We start from the raw sequence: 14,008 nt of genomic DNA on the forward strand, positions 1-14,008 counted from the left end.
CCAAGAATAGAAGAACTATCATGTTAGAGATTTATATAGTCTCTTCTCCAAGGGCAGAAGTGGGGTGTTGGGTAGTGATGATTGGAAAACAGATCTCAGGTCAAGGGAAGAAGGAGCTTCTCAACAATGGGGGTGAGCTTGAGCTCATGCACACATAGCATCACTGGGAACATTTTAGCAGAGGTTGAATACCATCTGTAGGCTTATTCTGAAGCTGATTCCTGCATCAAGTAGAAAGTATGTGGTCTCTTGTCAGTGTGCAGAAGCATCACTTGAAACACTGTTAAAGGGATTATAACAGATAACTGAGGTTAACTTAGGAAAGAAATGTGGATGGGGAAGGCAGTGTTAGGTAGTGAGATGACTACAGATTGTAATGAAGGTCAATATTCAAGAAACCAGCCACCTTACAACCCTGCCTCAATCATCACTGATACTCAGAGCTACCCAAAGTGAGGATGTGGAGAAGGTACTTTACTCATCCCTTTCCTCTTTTTGTGGCCAGAATTTGCCAGAAGCAAGCCCAGTAAATGCCTCTGGGTGATCTGTAATGATACTATCTTAGAGAAAGTCCCAAGCCACTTACCAGAGGGCCAGGTAGGAAGCCCATGTACATGGTAAATGGGAGTTGAGAATGGATATCCAGTCTAGAATACTGTTTAGGGGCTTAGGTCTAATATCCTTAACTTCAGCCTAATGGATGGATAGATTGAGGAACCCATGGTGTGGATAAATGGAGGAAGAATTGGAGGCAAGGTTGTGGCGAGATGGAAGGTGGAGTGCACAAGAGCCCTCCAGGCAGTTGGGACTAGACACACATCCTTCATTAGCATTCCTTACTCAGGATGAAGATGATTAGGAGACTCTTACGCTAAATATCAAGACAAAGGATTAACCAGTGGTAACCACAGAATTGAGATTTAAGAAGTGTTACATTCTTTTTCTTTTCATATCAGATTACACTGGCTCTGCATCCATAGTCTCTCTTGGATTCTCTTAGATCCCACAAGAATCTCATGTCTTACCTGGTCCCAGGTAAGAGGAGAGGAGCTGGTCCTTAGTCCCCTCATAGGTGCTATTATTTTGAGGGCCCCTTTATTTCCACTACTGATGTCTGGCTTTCTGTACCTGTAGGGTCATCTCCCCAGCTCTCTGTTGGCCAGAGTTAAAGCTACTAGGGACAGGAGTCCTGGTTCTGAAAGCCTTGGTACTTGCTAATCACACCTCAGGCATCCAGATGCTCCGCCCCACTCTTGGGGTACTGGGGACAAGTGGGATTATAAAATATGCTGTCCATTCATCCCTCAGGTTTGAGAAATACAGAACTTTTCTGCCTTGAATCACTGGGACTTCTGTTTAATGCTCAGAGTCCCTCCTTGTTTCCAACCATCCAGTTCTATCTAGACTCTCAGAGTCAAAATTTTCAAAACAAAGTTAAATCTCCTTCAGGGCAGTGAAATTCAGACCTCTGGGGTATAGACCTGTGGTTGCTCTTCTGGTAACAACAGCTTGGATTCATTTAGCTTTCCCTATGAGCCAGGCACATGACAAGTGTTTTGCAACAAACATCTCTGCTGATCCTCACAGGAGTCATCCGTGGTAGGTAAGATTACTATTCCTGTCAGAGACGTAAGAAAAGTCATGCTTAAAGTGATGGTTTAGAAACATGTCCTGGGGTGGGGGTGGGGTGGTGCTCTTGACTCCAGAGCCCTGACTCTTACTTCACTGCTCTGGCTTCCTCTGTAAAATTAAAAACTGACTCAATCAATAAATAACTTTCTCATTCTTTTTACGAAAAGCTGTGGCAAGAAATAAGATACAAGTGATTAATAAGGTTACTTCCTCAGAACGATACCACTTAAATCCCAGGGACTGTGTAGGGTAAGCTCTGAAAAGAAAATGATGTTCTCCTAGCACTGGGAAATCCCCCTGAGATCCCACGGCAGCCTGGGATACGTGTAGCAGCATCCTTATTTTCTTCCAGTCATGAATATTCTGTTGTGAGGCCCTCTGACATACTTTCCTGAGACAGCACTATCTTTCCCTTATCTCTCTGAGTTCTGGCTTGCCCTTGGCCTATAAAAAGAGCTCATTGTGTTTATTTTCTTTTGTTTCCTAAAATAAATTATTACCTACTCACCTAACATCTACTGAAACTATTGCTCCCTTTGAACTTCTTTAAAAAGTAGTTGCCATACACTGTCTCTAATTTTTCACTAATCATATTTCAACCTCCTACAATCCAGAAGAGGATTTATCTCATATCACTTCTTATTTATCTTGTACCACTGCCTCTCCACACTCAGTGCCCGTGGAAATGCCTACTAGATGTAAGCAATGTGTAAACCTTAACATGAGAACTTTGATGAGGAAAAGGAACCATAAAGCAAAATCAATCAAAAAAAGTATTTCCAGTGAACTTTTCCATCACCAAAAATTTAACTAAGCTCCCAAATTTCTGGACATAATTATTTATAAATACTTTGTAAAAAAATGTTTGAATGAAATATTATCAGCAGTATGTTTGGATAAAAAACACAATATCTAAATATATTTTGTCACTAATATTGTGTAGTTAGAAATTGTTCCTATTCACAAAACATCATCTTGCAGCTTTAGAAAACATAAATTATTAGCTGGTATAGAAAAGAAAAACCAAGAAAACATTTTGACCTGCCTTACAGGATCTATGGATTACTTGGCTTAAAAAATCTTATTGTTTTTAATCTAGCTCAGACCAAGTAAGCACCTTAGAAAGAAAAATAGGTGTTGTTTTGTAGATGACTTAGCATATGTTCTGAAAGGGCTGAGTGCCAGTTGTCATTAGCAGTGAGGTGGGACTAGTTATTAGTGGCTTATGTCCACTCTCACTGGTCAGTGTTCCTGTTATACTGATTGTTAAACAATCTTCCAACATCCCTTAATCATGATCACAAATTATTCTTTTCCAATGGTCATTTAATGAAAGTGACATCATTCCAAGAACGTCAGTAATGAGAATTTTATTCAAAGTCTTTCCTAAGAATGTTCTGAAGTCAGCATATTTTTTGTCCAATCTTTGTGCATCATATAGATATATAGTGTTGCACAGTGAGGAGAGATAGAAGGAGACCAGAAGTAAAACCATCACCTGTCAACCATCACTGCTCATTTTCCTAGAAAAACTGTGGACACATTTGTGACAAGAGATGAAACACTAAATTTCTCCTTGATCACTACACTATTTCCTATTTCCAAGTTAAGTTAACCATCATCTTTCCCCAACTCCTGGTCCAGTAAGATTTTTCTCTATAAGCCCAGGGCTGCAATTTATTAAAAAAAAATTTAAACTTGCCCTTTATAAGCCTTACAGGAATCTGCATTGAGATAGCCAGACATTTTTGGCCAACTAATCATTATTATTTCTTGAACTCTGGACGTTTATGTATGTGCTCCAAGCTGATTTGCATTCTACACAAGTTACAGGAATAGATCTGCCAGGAAGTTGTGAAATTCAAGGATAGATAGGCCCTTTTCTTGGTTAAGTCATAGCTCCAGATCTACAGATTAGCCTAGCAAGGCCCTCCAAATCTTTTGCAATGCGCATTTTGAAATACATGGATCATTTGCTTCTGGCTTCCAGGCAGTTCGACTAAAGGCTTAGGCTACAAAATTGCAAAAGTTTATGATTCCTCACAGAGGAATGAAATGTGACGCAGTAGAGCAAACTGCAGGCATTTAATACCAGATGTTAATGTAAAAATTGGAAAATTGTGGCCCCTCGTGGTTATCTAACCCATGACCTTTAAAATCCCATCAAAAAGTCTGTAAATCATCATTTCTAGAATCTTCCACTATTAAACCTTGTGCCTATTTTTAATGTAAAATAATAATTCTGAATACACAATTTGATCATATCAAATGTCTTGAGACATTTACAGTCTAACAGAATAATGCAATTTCCAATCATAAATCATTAAGTACAGACTTTCTGATTTGTTGGGTTTTCTAAAGTGATTTTTTAAAAAATAGTTTGAGACATGTTTGATTCCCTTGTCTGCACGCTGCACCTATCAAATTTATAAGATGTTAAAGAAAAGTGAAAAAGGGAAGAAATCTCACTTATTTGCATGGAAAGGGAATGAGGACCCTGGAAATATACCTTTCAAAACATTTTTGCATTTGTTTGCACGTCTTTCCAGTACCTACACACTTGAGAAATGAAATGAGTGATTCTGAATGAGGTAGGACTGTTTAGAAATCCCATGTCTATGAGGAGAGCTTGGTGTTAGGTGAGGAGTTGCTGAGAGGTTCTAGATTCAGTGTTAGAGATGAGTGAGGTCTAGCTTTTCTACCTTCTGTGGGATATTGGGCAAAGTTCTTAACCCCTCTATGCCTCCATTGTCTCTTCCGAAAAACAGATTTAGCATGATGTCTTGATCATCCCACAGGGTTATAAGACTCAAGGAAAACAGTTGGTTTAAGAGCCAGACATGAGCAGCAAAGTGCTCTACAAGTATGAAGAACATCATTCAGGCGCTTTCACGCAATTTAAAACTTGAAGGAGCTGAGACCCAAAGAATCTCTTTCAAGCCCAAGGACAAAGTAGAAAGGACTTTAAAATATTCCTCTTCTTACTGGGCATGAGTATCTTAACTTGGTATCTATACTTTTTATATTTAAAGTGGTGGAGAAGAAAGGAAGGTGGAACGGAATCTTACTGAATTATTAGCAAGAAACAATATGTTCAACCACCACAATATGTTCAATCACCAAGGGTTTAGCACCTCTCTGGTGAACAGAGAGCCACCTAGAGCAGCATACCAGGGCTATTCTAGAGAAATGCAAATCAATATAAGAGTCAGGCCCTTCCATCAAGAGAGCCTCCAGTTTCATGTGTCTTCTTTCTCTCCATAGTCAAACACAATTGCATAAACACATGAGCAACACTGGCAAGAACAGCTCACAGAATGGGAAAATGCGATAAGGTCTTTGAGACCAACTAGTCCAATTGTATAAGGACAAATGAAGACTCTGAGGCAGACAATGTCAGGTAGCATGCCCCAATATACAAATCAGCAGCATCACTGTGATGACAAGCCAGAGCTACTGGCCCCTTGCCAGGAAGATCTTGATATCATACAGAACGTACAGGAAGTTTTGTTACTCAAGTCTCAAATACAACGTAAATTTTTCCTTTTCCTTTGAGGGATTAAATTTGTATTTCAGAGAGTCACATCACCTTAAGAAACTTACAACTAGAAACGTTTCTCCTTTCTTCCTACCTTCCATCCATTTCTTTCTCTCATTTTAGCTAACTTTCTTATCCTCTTTCCATCCTTCATAGATATATATACCTGGAGGCAGACGAGAGCAACAAAGATAGCAGACCTAAGTCAAGGAAATGCAATTTGCATTTGCCTATGGTAGCCCAAAACTTGGGATGAGAATTTAAAACACAAGATATCAACTTAATTCCTGAATCTAGAAAAAAAATAAGTTTTTTTTCTCTCCAAATAATCTGATATCATTTATGAAAATTAAAAATTTATTACTCCCCAGTGTTCCACCATCACCATCCCACTCCTTGGACTTTTCATCTTCAGGATCAAAATCATCCCTGGCACTTGTAATCAAACAATCTCACAATGGGTGTGTGTGTTTATTTGGACCTTGTGGAACCAAAGTGAACTGATAATGTGTTTCTCTTACAATAATCCACACTATCTGTTTATAAACAGCCTTATTTAATTTGAACTGAATTTGCAAAATTGGATCATTTCTAATCTTTCCCATCCTTACACAAAGTTCCAACTGGTCCGTTTTATTCTTGACTCTGATCCTAAGAATGATGTACATTTTCCCCAGACATATAAAGGAAGGGGGAAGAAAATAGTGGACCAATGCAACAAAATTTTCCCCAATGTGTTCCCCATAAAGAAAAAAAACATCAAATACCAATATGACAAAGCATTTACTGAAAGTTTTCAAAATTTCCAAAAAAAGTTACAAAAAGTGAGCACACAATGAAACTGATGACAAATTAGATACTAGAAACTAACATATTGTTTAAATCTGCACAGATGTGTAGAGGGAAAAAGGGAACACCTATAAGCATTTATATGGTTAAAGCACTTTATTTGGCTCTTTTATTCATATTATCTCATTTGGCCCTATTCAGAAAAATTATCCCAGGCTTGGAAATTAAGACCAAAAAAATAAAAAAGATTCTGACCTTTTAAATATCATACTGGCCCATTATTCATCAAGCCTACTCAAGGATCATCACACTCTCTTGAGAAATACAATTTTGTTTAACCAATAATTCAATAGGGAACAGATTAAGAAACCTATAAAACTAGAGGTTGGTTTGTAGAAAACTAATAAGGGATGATGATTTATTTTTTGCTTTCTAGTTGAGAAATAAACCTCCAAGTTTATAGTTTTATGTCCCTGTAGGACACTAACCATGACACATGAGCAACTACCTTACTTTGAAATCTCATTTCATCAAAGCTTTCCCTTGAATTACTGATTACTGAAATTCTCATTCTTCAATTCTCTTCAAATTGTTCTGGTATTCTGGCAATTAGGCAGCTAAAACCAAACTCATATATTCATATAGGAATTATTAATGATTTGAGATTTGTGATTTGACAATCATCAACTACATGAGGTAGGAAGTATATCCTCATTACAGAGGAAGAAATTTAGTCTAAGGAAAGGCACTGTTACCTGCCCAGGTTATAGAGGTAAGAAGTGATACAGCTAAAATTTGAACAGAAATCTGCCTGAAGTCTTTTACAGTAAACACACTGATGACTCATATGTGGATTAAAAATTGGGCTGGAACATCTCCAAAATTATCAACCTTATCTATATACATATATTTATATACTGAGATTATAAATGTGATAGATTGAGATCAAGTGTAAACTCCCAATGCTTGCTGATTCCATTGTTCTGGATGATGATCAGAAAATTACTTCCAAGGTTGAAATAAAACTCCCTGAAACATATTCAGAATATTACTAGAGAACCACTTTTTGACTTTTCATTAGCATATCCCTACAAAACATAGTCCAGGAGTTTTTTTTAGTAAATTTGACTAAATTATCAGCCTGCACTGCTGCAAAGATATTCAGTTTATTTTGTCCCTAGACTGGTAAAACAGCCTTTTCTATTCTTCAGCATGTAAGTGAATTGCTGACCTGGCTGAACAGACAGGTAGTATTAAGACTAGTGAGTAACACATGACTCTTAGTCTGAAAGCACCATAGTATGCATTTAAATCTTGGAAGAATATCTGGAAAAAGGCTGCCCTTTACATACATGGTTTGTCTAACAACTGTGACTTCACCTCTGATATGTACCTTTAAAATGTACCCTTTTATCCACCTGATGATCCTTTCAGTGTTTATGCAGATTTATGCATTTCTTTCCATAAATAGCATTCTAAAGTTTGGGTCAATTGGCCTCTGGGTTGATAAAAATCTGTGGCTGTATAATAAGGCTTTGGTCTACCAAATCACAAACTGGACATCAGGCCTGGCTTTCTGTAGACCACACCCCTCTCTGAGATGCTTTGACAGCTGTCTGCCATAGATTCAAGTGAAGTAAGGCAATTTGCCCCACTCCTCGTCCCTGAGCAGCTGGATTTCAACTCCAGTTGATGTGAAAAGATAACTATGTGTTCAAATTCATCTTGATTCACAGTTTCACTGCTTTATCCTGACTAAAGCTGTTCACTGTATTTGTGGTTTTCTTGCATAAATTTTCAATCCAGCTAGTGCTATTATAAAGTGTCTTTTCCAACCCTGAGGTTGGGGGTGGATTTTTAACTCGCATATTTTTTCCAGATGTGATAAGCTCTCCATAACCTTCTTGGTGAGCAAAACTATATCCAGATCTTCTTGAGCTTGACCTGCGGGTCTGAGGCCTTCGTCTGCTTGTGGGCTTTGCCTTTTTTTGAGCCTTCTGCCACCAGCGGATCTGGAGAAAAACAGACTCAGAGTGAGATGAATCCAAGTGACAGACTCCAGGCACTGAGCCATTTTGTAAAGTAGAATGTTTTTTCAGTAACAATAACATTGGCAATAACAAAATACTCACCTTCATTACTAAAGGAAGTTTTAGACCTAAAAACCAAGAAATTTTCCACCCCAAAGATCACACTGAGCACTGATGGAGTTTTATTTCTATCAGGAAACTAACACCTAAATAAGAAATAGTCTGAAAAATTTCATTATTGTGTCCATCTCATACATCTTAATTGTGTAGAAGCAACTTTTTTTTTTTTTCCAGTGCTGGGGATAGAACCCAGGGCCTTGCACAGGGTAGGAAGAGACTTATTTGTTTGTTTCTTTCTTTCTTTCTTTATTAGATACCAGGAATTGAGGTCAGAGGCACTCAAACACTGAGCTCTGTTTTGTATTTTATTTAGAGACAGAGTCTCATTGAATTGCTTAGTGCCTCGCCATTGCTGAGTCTGGCTTTTGAACTCACAATCCTCTTTCCTGAGCCTCCTGAGCCACTGGGATTACAGGTATGTGCCACCACACCCAGCAGGACGATGCTTTTATTCAGAAAGATTTTCTAACATGCACCACCCAGACACAATCAGTTCAACAATTTATAGTCCCATTTCCCCAAAATAGCCTGAAGCAGGAGAAAATTTAGAAGAGTTAGGAATTGTCAACTCTTGTTGTATCATTAGACTTTCAGGATTTGAGTTTAGTTTGGGATGATGTGTTTTTTTGTTTTTGTTGTTTATTTCAACATCACTTGAGTGGGTTTCCAACATTTCTTTAATTTTCCTGCAAAGGTAAGGAGAAAAAGACCACAGGTTTGTGTAAGTGACCTTATTCTCTGGTTTGGCACATTGCCTAATTCTGACTTTTGTCTCTGGAGAAAGTTATGAAGCAGAAAACCACAATCAGTCATAACATAGAAAAAAAAATGAGCATCATCTTCCTTCCTTCAGTTTATCTATCATTTTTGGTTTGTATCAGCTCAGAGCCAAAGAGAAAGGACACACATGACAAGGGATTCTGAACATTCAAAATGACTCATTTCATACATTGGCCCCCGGATGTGAGGCACATCATTGATAAGAAGAGTTCCCCTCAGAGCATCCTTGGCCTGGCTCACTACCCTCATTGAACATCTTCACCTTTCTCTTGATAAGGCTACAAATATATCTATCTCCCTGCTTTCCTTCTCCTTTGTCTTTGAACCTGAGTCTTGACCTAATCTGAAATTATTTTCTTTACACTCCTTGTTTTGTGAAATACTGAAATATGTCCTAATTCCCTAGTTTGTGTATTTCTATAATCTTCCTACTTTCCTTCTAACTTTAAATTTCCTAACCCATCCATAATGCTGTTATTCCCTTTTTAAATCTGTTCAAAAGGGAACCTCTCTCCACGTTTCTGAGTATACTATATTACTACAAAATTGAGGGTCCCTTTGACTCACCTCTTGCCTGTCTCCTTTTACTGCATCCTCTACTTGCCCTCAAGTTAAAAACTTTTCCTATAGCTTGCCTTTCTCTTAGAATAATTATCCAAACTGAGTTGGAAGCACTTCCTTTTTAAAAAGTCAGCTTTTAAAATACCCAACTTAACTTTTACTTTCTCACTGTTCACCCACATTTAGTCTAGATGCTTCTTTTCATTCAACACATGGGCAGTCCCATCTGTCCTGACAAGATCCAGGTACTTATGGGTGTTGGCCTATGGAAATTTCATTAACCTTTCCTTGGGCTTCCAATCAAACAGAGAAGGACACCATTCTGAGAGCCAAGAACAAGTCTCTGAATATTAGCAGCACCGCAACATACCTGATCACTCAGTGATGGGTATAAATGCATCTTCAAAAATCTGAATGTCACCACAGGTATGACTGAGGCCACTGTTGTTAAGAGAATAATAAGCCAAATGCACTTCTGGTTTAGGGAATGCCATGCGTTTCCTGTTGTTAAAGAAAAGTATACACTCTGGTTATAAATTGAACTGAAGTAGTAATAGATTTTTTTGTCAGTAAGGTCTTCTATAAAATGATGAGGCCTGGTCTACATAGGAGAACCAGTGAGTATCTTCTCAATCTATCACGTGCTCAGTGGTGGTGTGGAGAAGGCAAACATGGGAACTGTCTAGTGGCCTGACCCTTAGATTTACCAGCATGAGCCAAGCATTTGTTATCCAGGCTCAGTCCAGCTTCACTCATTAAGCATAATTCTTGCTTTAGCCTCAAGTTTCCTTGACTACAAAGCAGTAATTGTTTTTAAAAGGCATATTTACTTCTGTGGATTCTTGGATAAAAATGATCATATCAAACTCCACAAAAAGTATTCCAAATGCAGGCACAATCCCAAATAATGGTCATGTCGACTGGCTATGTCATCAAAGGTGAGCTTCACCTTCTTCGGGGCCAACCTTTTAAATTCTAGGCAAAGGACCCAGAAAACCTGCCTCAAAGATATTTGCTATCTCTTTCACGTTCTCTTGGTTATGAGATGCTTAAATTTCCAAGGAGATCAGGGAGGTTGCTGGGTTTGTGAAAGGAGCATCCATCCCCCTCACTGTTGACACAGTCGTCCAACATGCCAGGGCAATAGGGCAGTGAAACTCATTTCCAAACTTGTAGACAGTTTCCTTCCTTTATTCTCACACTTCATAAGCTTTGATATTTGCCCAAACACAGTCAAGTTCCATGAGAAAATACTGCTCCAGTTTATATTACCACAATAAACTTTTGCCCCTATTCTTTTGCTAGGGATCTACCATGATACCTACATAGGTCCCCTATGGCAGTACTAACGTGTTAACACCATTCATGGGGCTTAGGGTATGAGGGCTTGGCTGCTCATGGGTATGTCTGCTTTTTCTGGCTTTGGAGAGTAGAAGCTGCCTACCAAAGAGCAGTTGATTCCAGTTGCCTTCAGCCACAGACAGAAACAAACTTGACTCAATAAATTAAATGTCTTTTGAGCAACTTGAAGCTCAATACCCCTAGGCAAGGCTGGAAAAAACAAGCTTCTCTTTAAAACCACACTCCCACTTGCTGCTGGTTGCTAAGGGAAAAAAAAATTTTTTTTTTCTTAAACCCCAATGTTGATCTAAGTTTTGTAAAGTCTCATTGGAGCTCAGTAATTAATTCCTGGAATGGCATGTGCTTAGCAGAAAAGAGTAGTCCCCACACAAACTCCTTTCTCCAGTTGAGGCATTCCAATTCCATTATGCACGTTAAAAGGCTCTCTCAGGACTGGAGGTCTGCTATTCAATGCACTGAACTTCCATATTTGGCAACCAAATAATAAACAAATAAACAAACTTAAAAAATAATTGTAGTCTCTTTGTTTCCTAATCAGTTTATTCTAGTTCATAACCGACATGTCTGTATGTGGTTGGAATCTTTTGGTATACAAAGTATTAAGATCATATATTAAGTAAGAATGGTACAGTTTAAAGACTTCTATGCATACACAGGGAAGGACAAAAGTTAAAGAACCATCTGTAACTTTAAGTGCATGTGTGCATTTAAATGGAACTTGAATTTCAGTTACTTTTGCATCAGTGACAATATCTAACTTTATAGTCAGTTCTGTATGTTTTCTATGTGAATCAATCTTCTAAGAATTGTTGTCCAGACTGTTACCCAACTAGTGGGTACAAATCTCAATTGAGCTCAAGAAAGTTGTCCCTGCACATGGCTACTCTCTAGTTCACTGTTCCCTGTACACCTAGAGAATTCAAAACTTCTGAGCAAGTATATTAATAGCTTTCTTGTGTGAAGCTCAGTGACCTTTCTGGGAATCATATTGAAATGTGGACTGCATTGGAAGTATACTCTGTGCAGATACCATGTATATATACTCTTTTAATGAATATTAGGGAACCTTTTCTACCCATCTTACATTCAAATCCTTCTGCAATGTCCCCAACCAGTAATCAGGCCACCTTTGCTTGAATAATAGTTATCACCTATGTTACAATCAACATTTATTGAAAAATTACTATGTACCAGGATATTTGCTAAGTAGTTTATATATATTTTCTTCATACGTTTTCTATGAAATGAAAAAAACTAATATCCCCAGTCTATAAATGAAGATTAATTAAATCATGTAAAAGAGAAGAAACTTGCCTAAGGTCACAGTTTGTTAAGTAGTAAAGGTAATACTTGAGCCTTGGATGTCTGCAGAGCCTAGTCTTCAGGCCATTTATAGACTAATGTCCAGCAATTTGTAAGAGGCTCTAACTTATGCATCATTTCTTTCCTATCTAAGTGCAAATAATTCCTATAGGTGAACTTTGGCAGGTATGTTAATGATTATGTGGAAGAGCCTAGGGTTTCTTTTTCTTCTCTCTTCCATATACAAACTTCTCACAGGCCTTCAGGTAGCCTCAAGGTTTGTACTATGCCTCTTGTTTCCAGGGGGACAGCCTGCTACATCTGGCTATTGAGAACCTGCAAGCTTCTATCATAATGATTTTTCTACATCTGGTAAAGACAACAGAAAGTGATATTTTAGAACTTCTTTCAAGTCTAGAATCTCCAGATGCCTACCTCAGTCAGTTCCTGGAGAAGGGATCACGGGTCATTTTCAGACCCAACCAACATACACATGAAAAATAAATCACCAAGGCAAATAAATGGAAGCATGACTCTAGGCTCCACTAGACAGTAGGATTCACTTACCAACAAATGGAAACTGGTTTGGGAAGACTTCATAGATGCCATTACTGTGCATTGCAAACAAAATAGAGAAATAAGTAGCAATGCTGCCCCAGATGAAGACATGATTAATGACAGTCCAGTAACTGGTATCCAAGGCTATCTGTAAAAAAAAAATCAAATGCAAAATGGAGATCTTTCAAGTTTAAAAGAGCTTCAGAGACCTGCTCTGTGACAAGAAGGTTGCACGTACCTAGGCTCCAGGCCACCACAGGTACCTCCACCATCTGCACACACACAGGAGACTGACTTAATTGATTATTTCTATTAGACAATGGATTTGAGAACTTACATATGCAGACCATTGTATCTGCCCAGGTTGAGACAAAATGTTAAGCTTTTTTAAAATGAGAAACAAGAAATAATTGTTAGAAATTCTTTCAAACGTTTCTGTTGGAAAAAAATCTGTGGAAAGCAAATGTAACATTTTAAAATCTGTACATAAATTTTCACATGACCATTTGGACACATGAATAATGTTTTTTACATAAATATTTTACATAAATATCTAACTCATTTTAATGATCTTTTCCTTAAATTACCCAAATCATAACAAAGAAAAATCATGAATCCTCTTTTGGCATAAAATTCAGAAACTGAAACTCAAGGTGACCTGGGAGCATGTCACAAACCCTTCTGCCTTCCAATAACATGTTGTGGCAGCTCAAATAAAAGAATAGTGAAGTGCTATTGAAGAATGAAATAATCTCTTCAATACTTGAATTCTCTAAGATTAAAAAAAAAGTACATTTTGGTGTTATTTTTGTATCTCAGAAGTCCCAAGCGCTTGAAGGCTAAGTGAAGGTTACATTTCGAGTACAGTCCAGTACAAGACCAGATTTTTTCTCTGCACGAGGAGACCCTGCCTGCAGAGTAAATAGGTATGTCTTAATATATAAAAACATATCTTCTTCTCACTTGCAGTTTACTAGCCTTTAAAATGTTGCCCATTAAAAGGATGCTGCAGCTTTGGCTATGAACTTGCAGGTTTATAAAAGGACAGTTTTGTTGTTTTTTTTTTTTTTCTCCTCGAGAAGCCTAAAAAGAGTCCCACCATCATGCCTCAGCCAAGAGCTGCTGGTTTTCTAGTTCATTAGGCTAAGACATTAGATTAAAATCTCCAACTCTGTCTTGCACCACCTGTCAGTTCATCACCATCAAGAGACAACAGCCTGATCTATGTGGGTAACAGAAGGCAAAGAAAAATCATAACCCATGAAAAGAGCCCAACTAAAAATACAAGAACAGGTGGCTCCTACTGAAGCAGAACTAATAGATCAGCCAAGCCCTG

At 38.0% G+C, this 14,008-nt stretch overlaps 1 protein-coding gene across 1 annotated transcript in view; it reads right to left on the reverse strand.

The window, feature by feature from the left end:
* Positions 1-7,689: 7,689 nt before the first annotated feature.
* Positions 7,690-14,008, reverse strand: part of Atp8b4 (ATPase phospholipid transporting 8B4 (putative)) — a 205,962-nt gene continuing 199,643 nt past the window's right edge. Inside the window, exons 25-27 of the mRNA XM_077800146.1 lie at positions 12,682-12,820; positions 9,821-9,951; positions 7,690-7,971 (exon numbers count right to left, since the gene is read on the reverse strand). Coding sequence (XP_077656272.1) covers positions 7,690-7,971; positions 9,821-9,951; positions 12,682-12,820 — 552 coding nt within the window. The remainder of the gene's footprint in view (positions 7,972-9,820; positions 9,952-12,681; positions 12,821-14,008) is intronic.

The sequence above is a fragment of the Urocitellus parryii genome, chromosome 6, assembly GCF_045843805.1.
Source record: "Urocitellus parryii isolate mUroPar1 chromosome 6, mUroPar1.hap1, whole genome shotgun sequence".
Taxonomy (NCBI): Eukaryota; Metazoa; Chordata; class Mammalia; order Rodentia; family Sciuridae; genus Urocitellus; species Urocitellus parryii.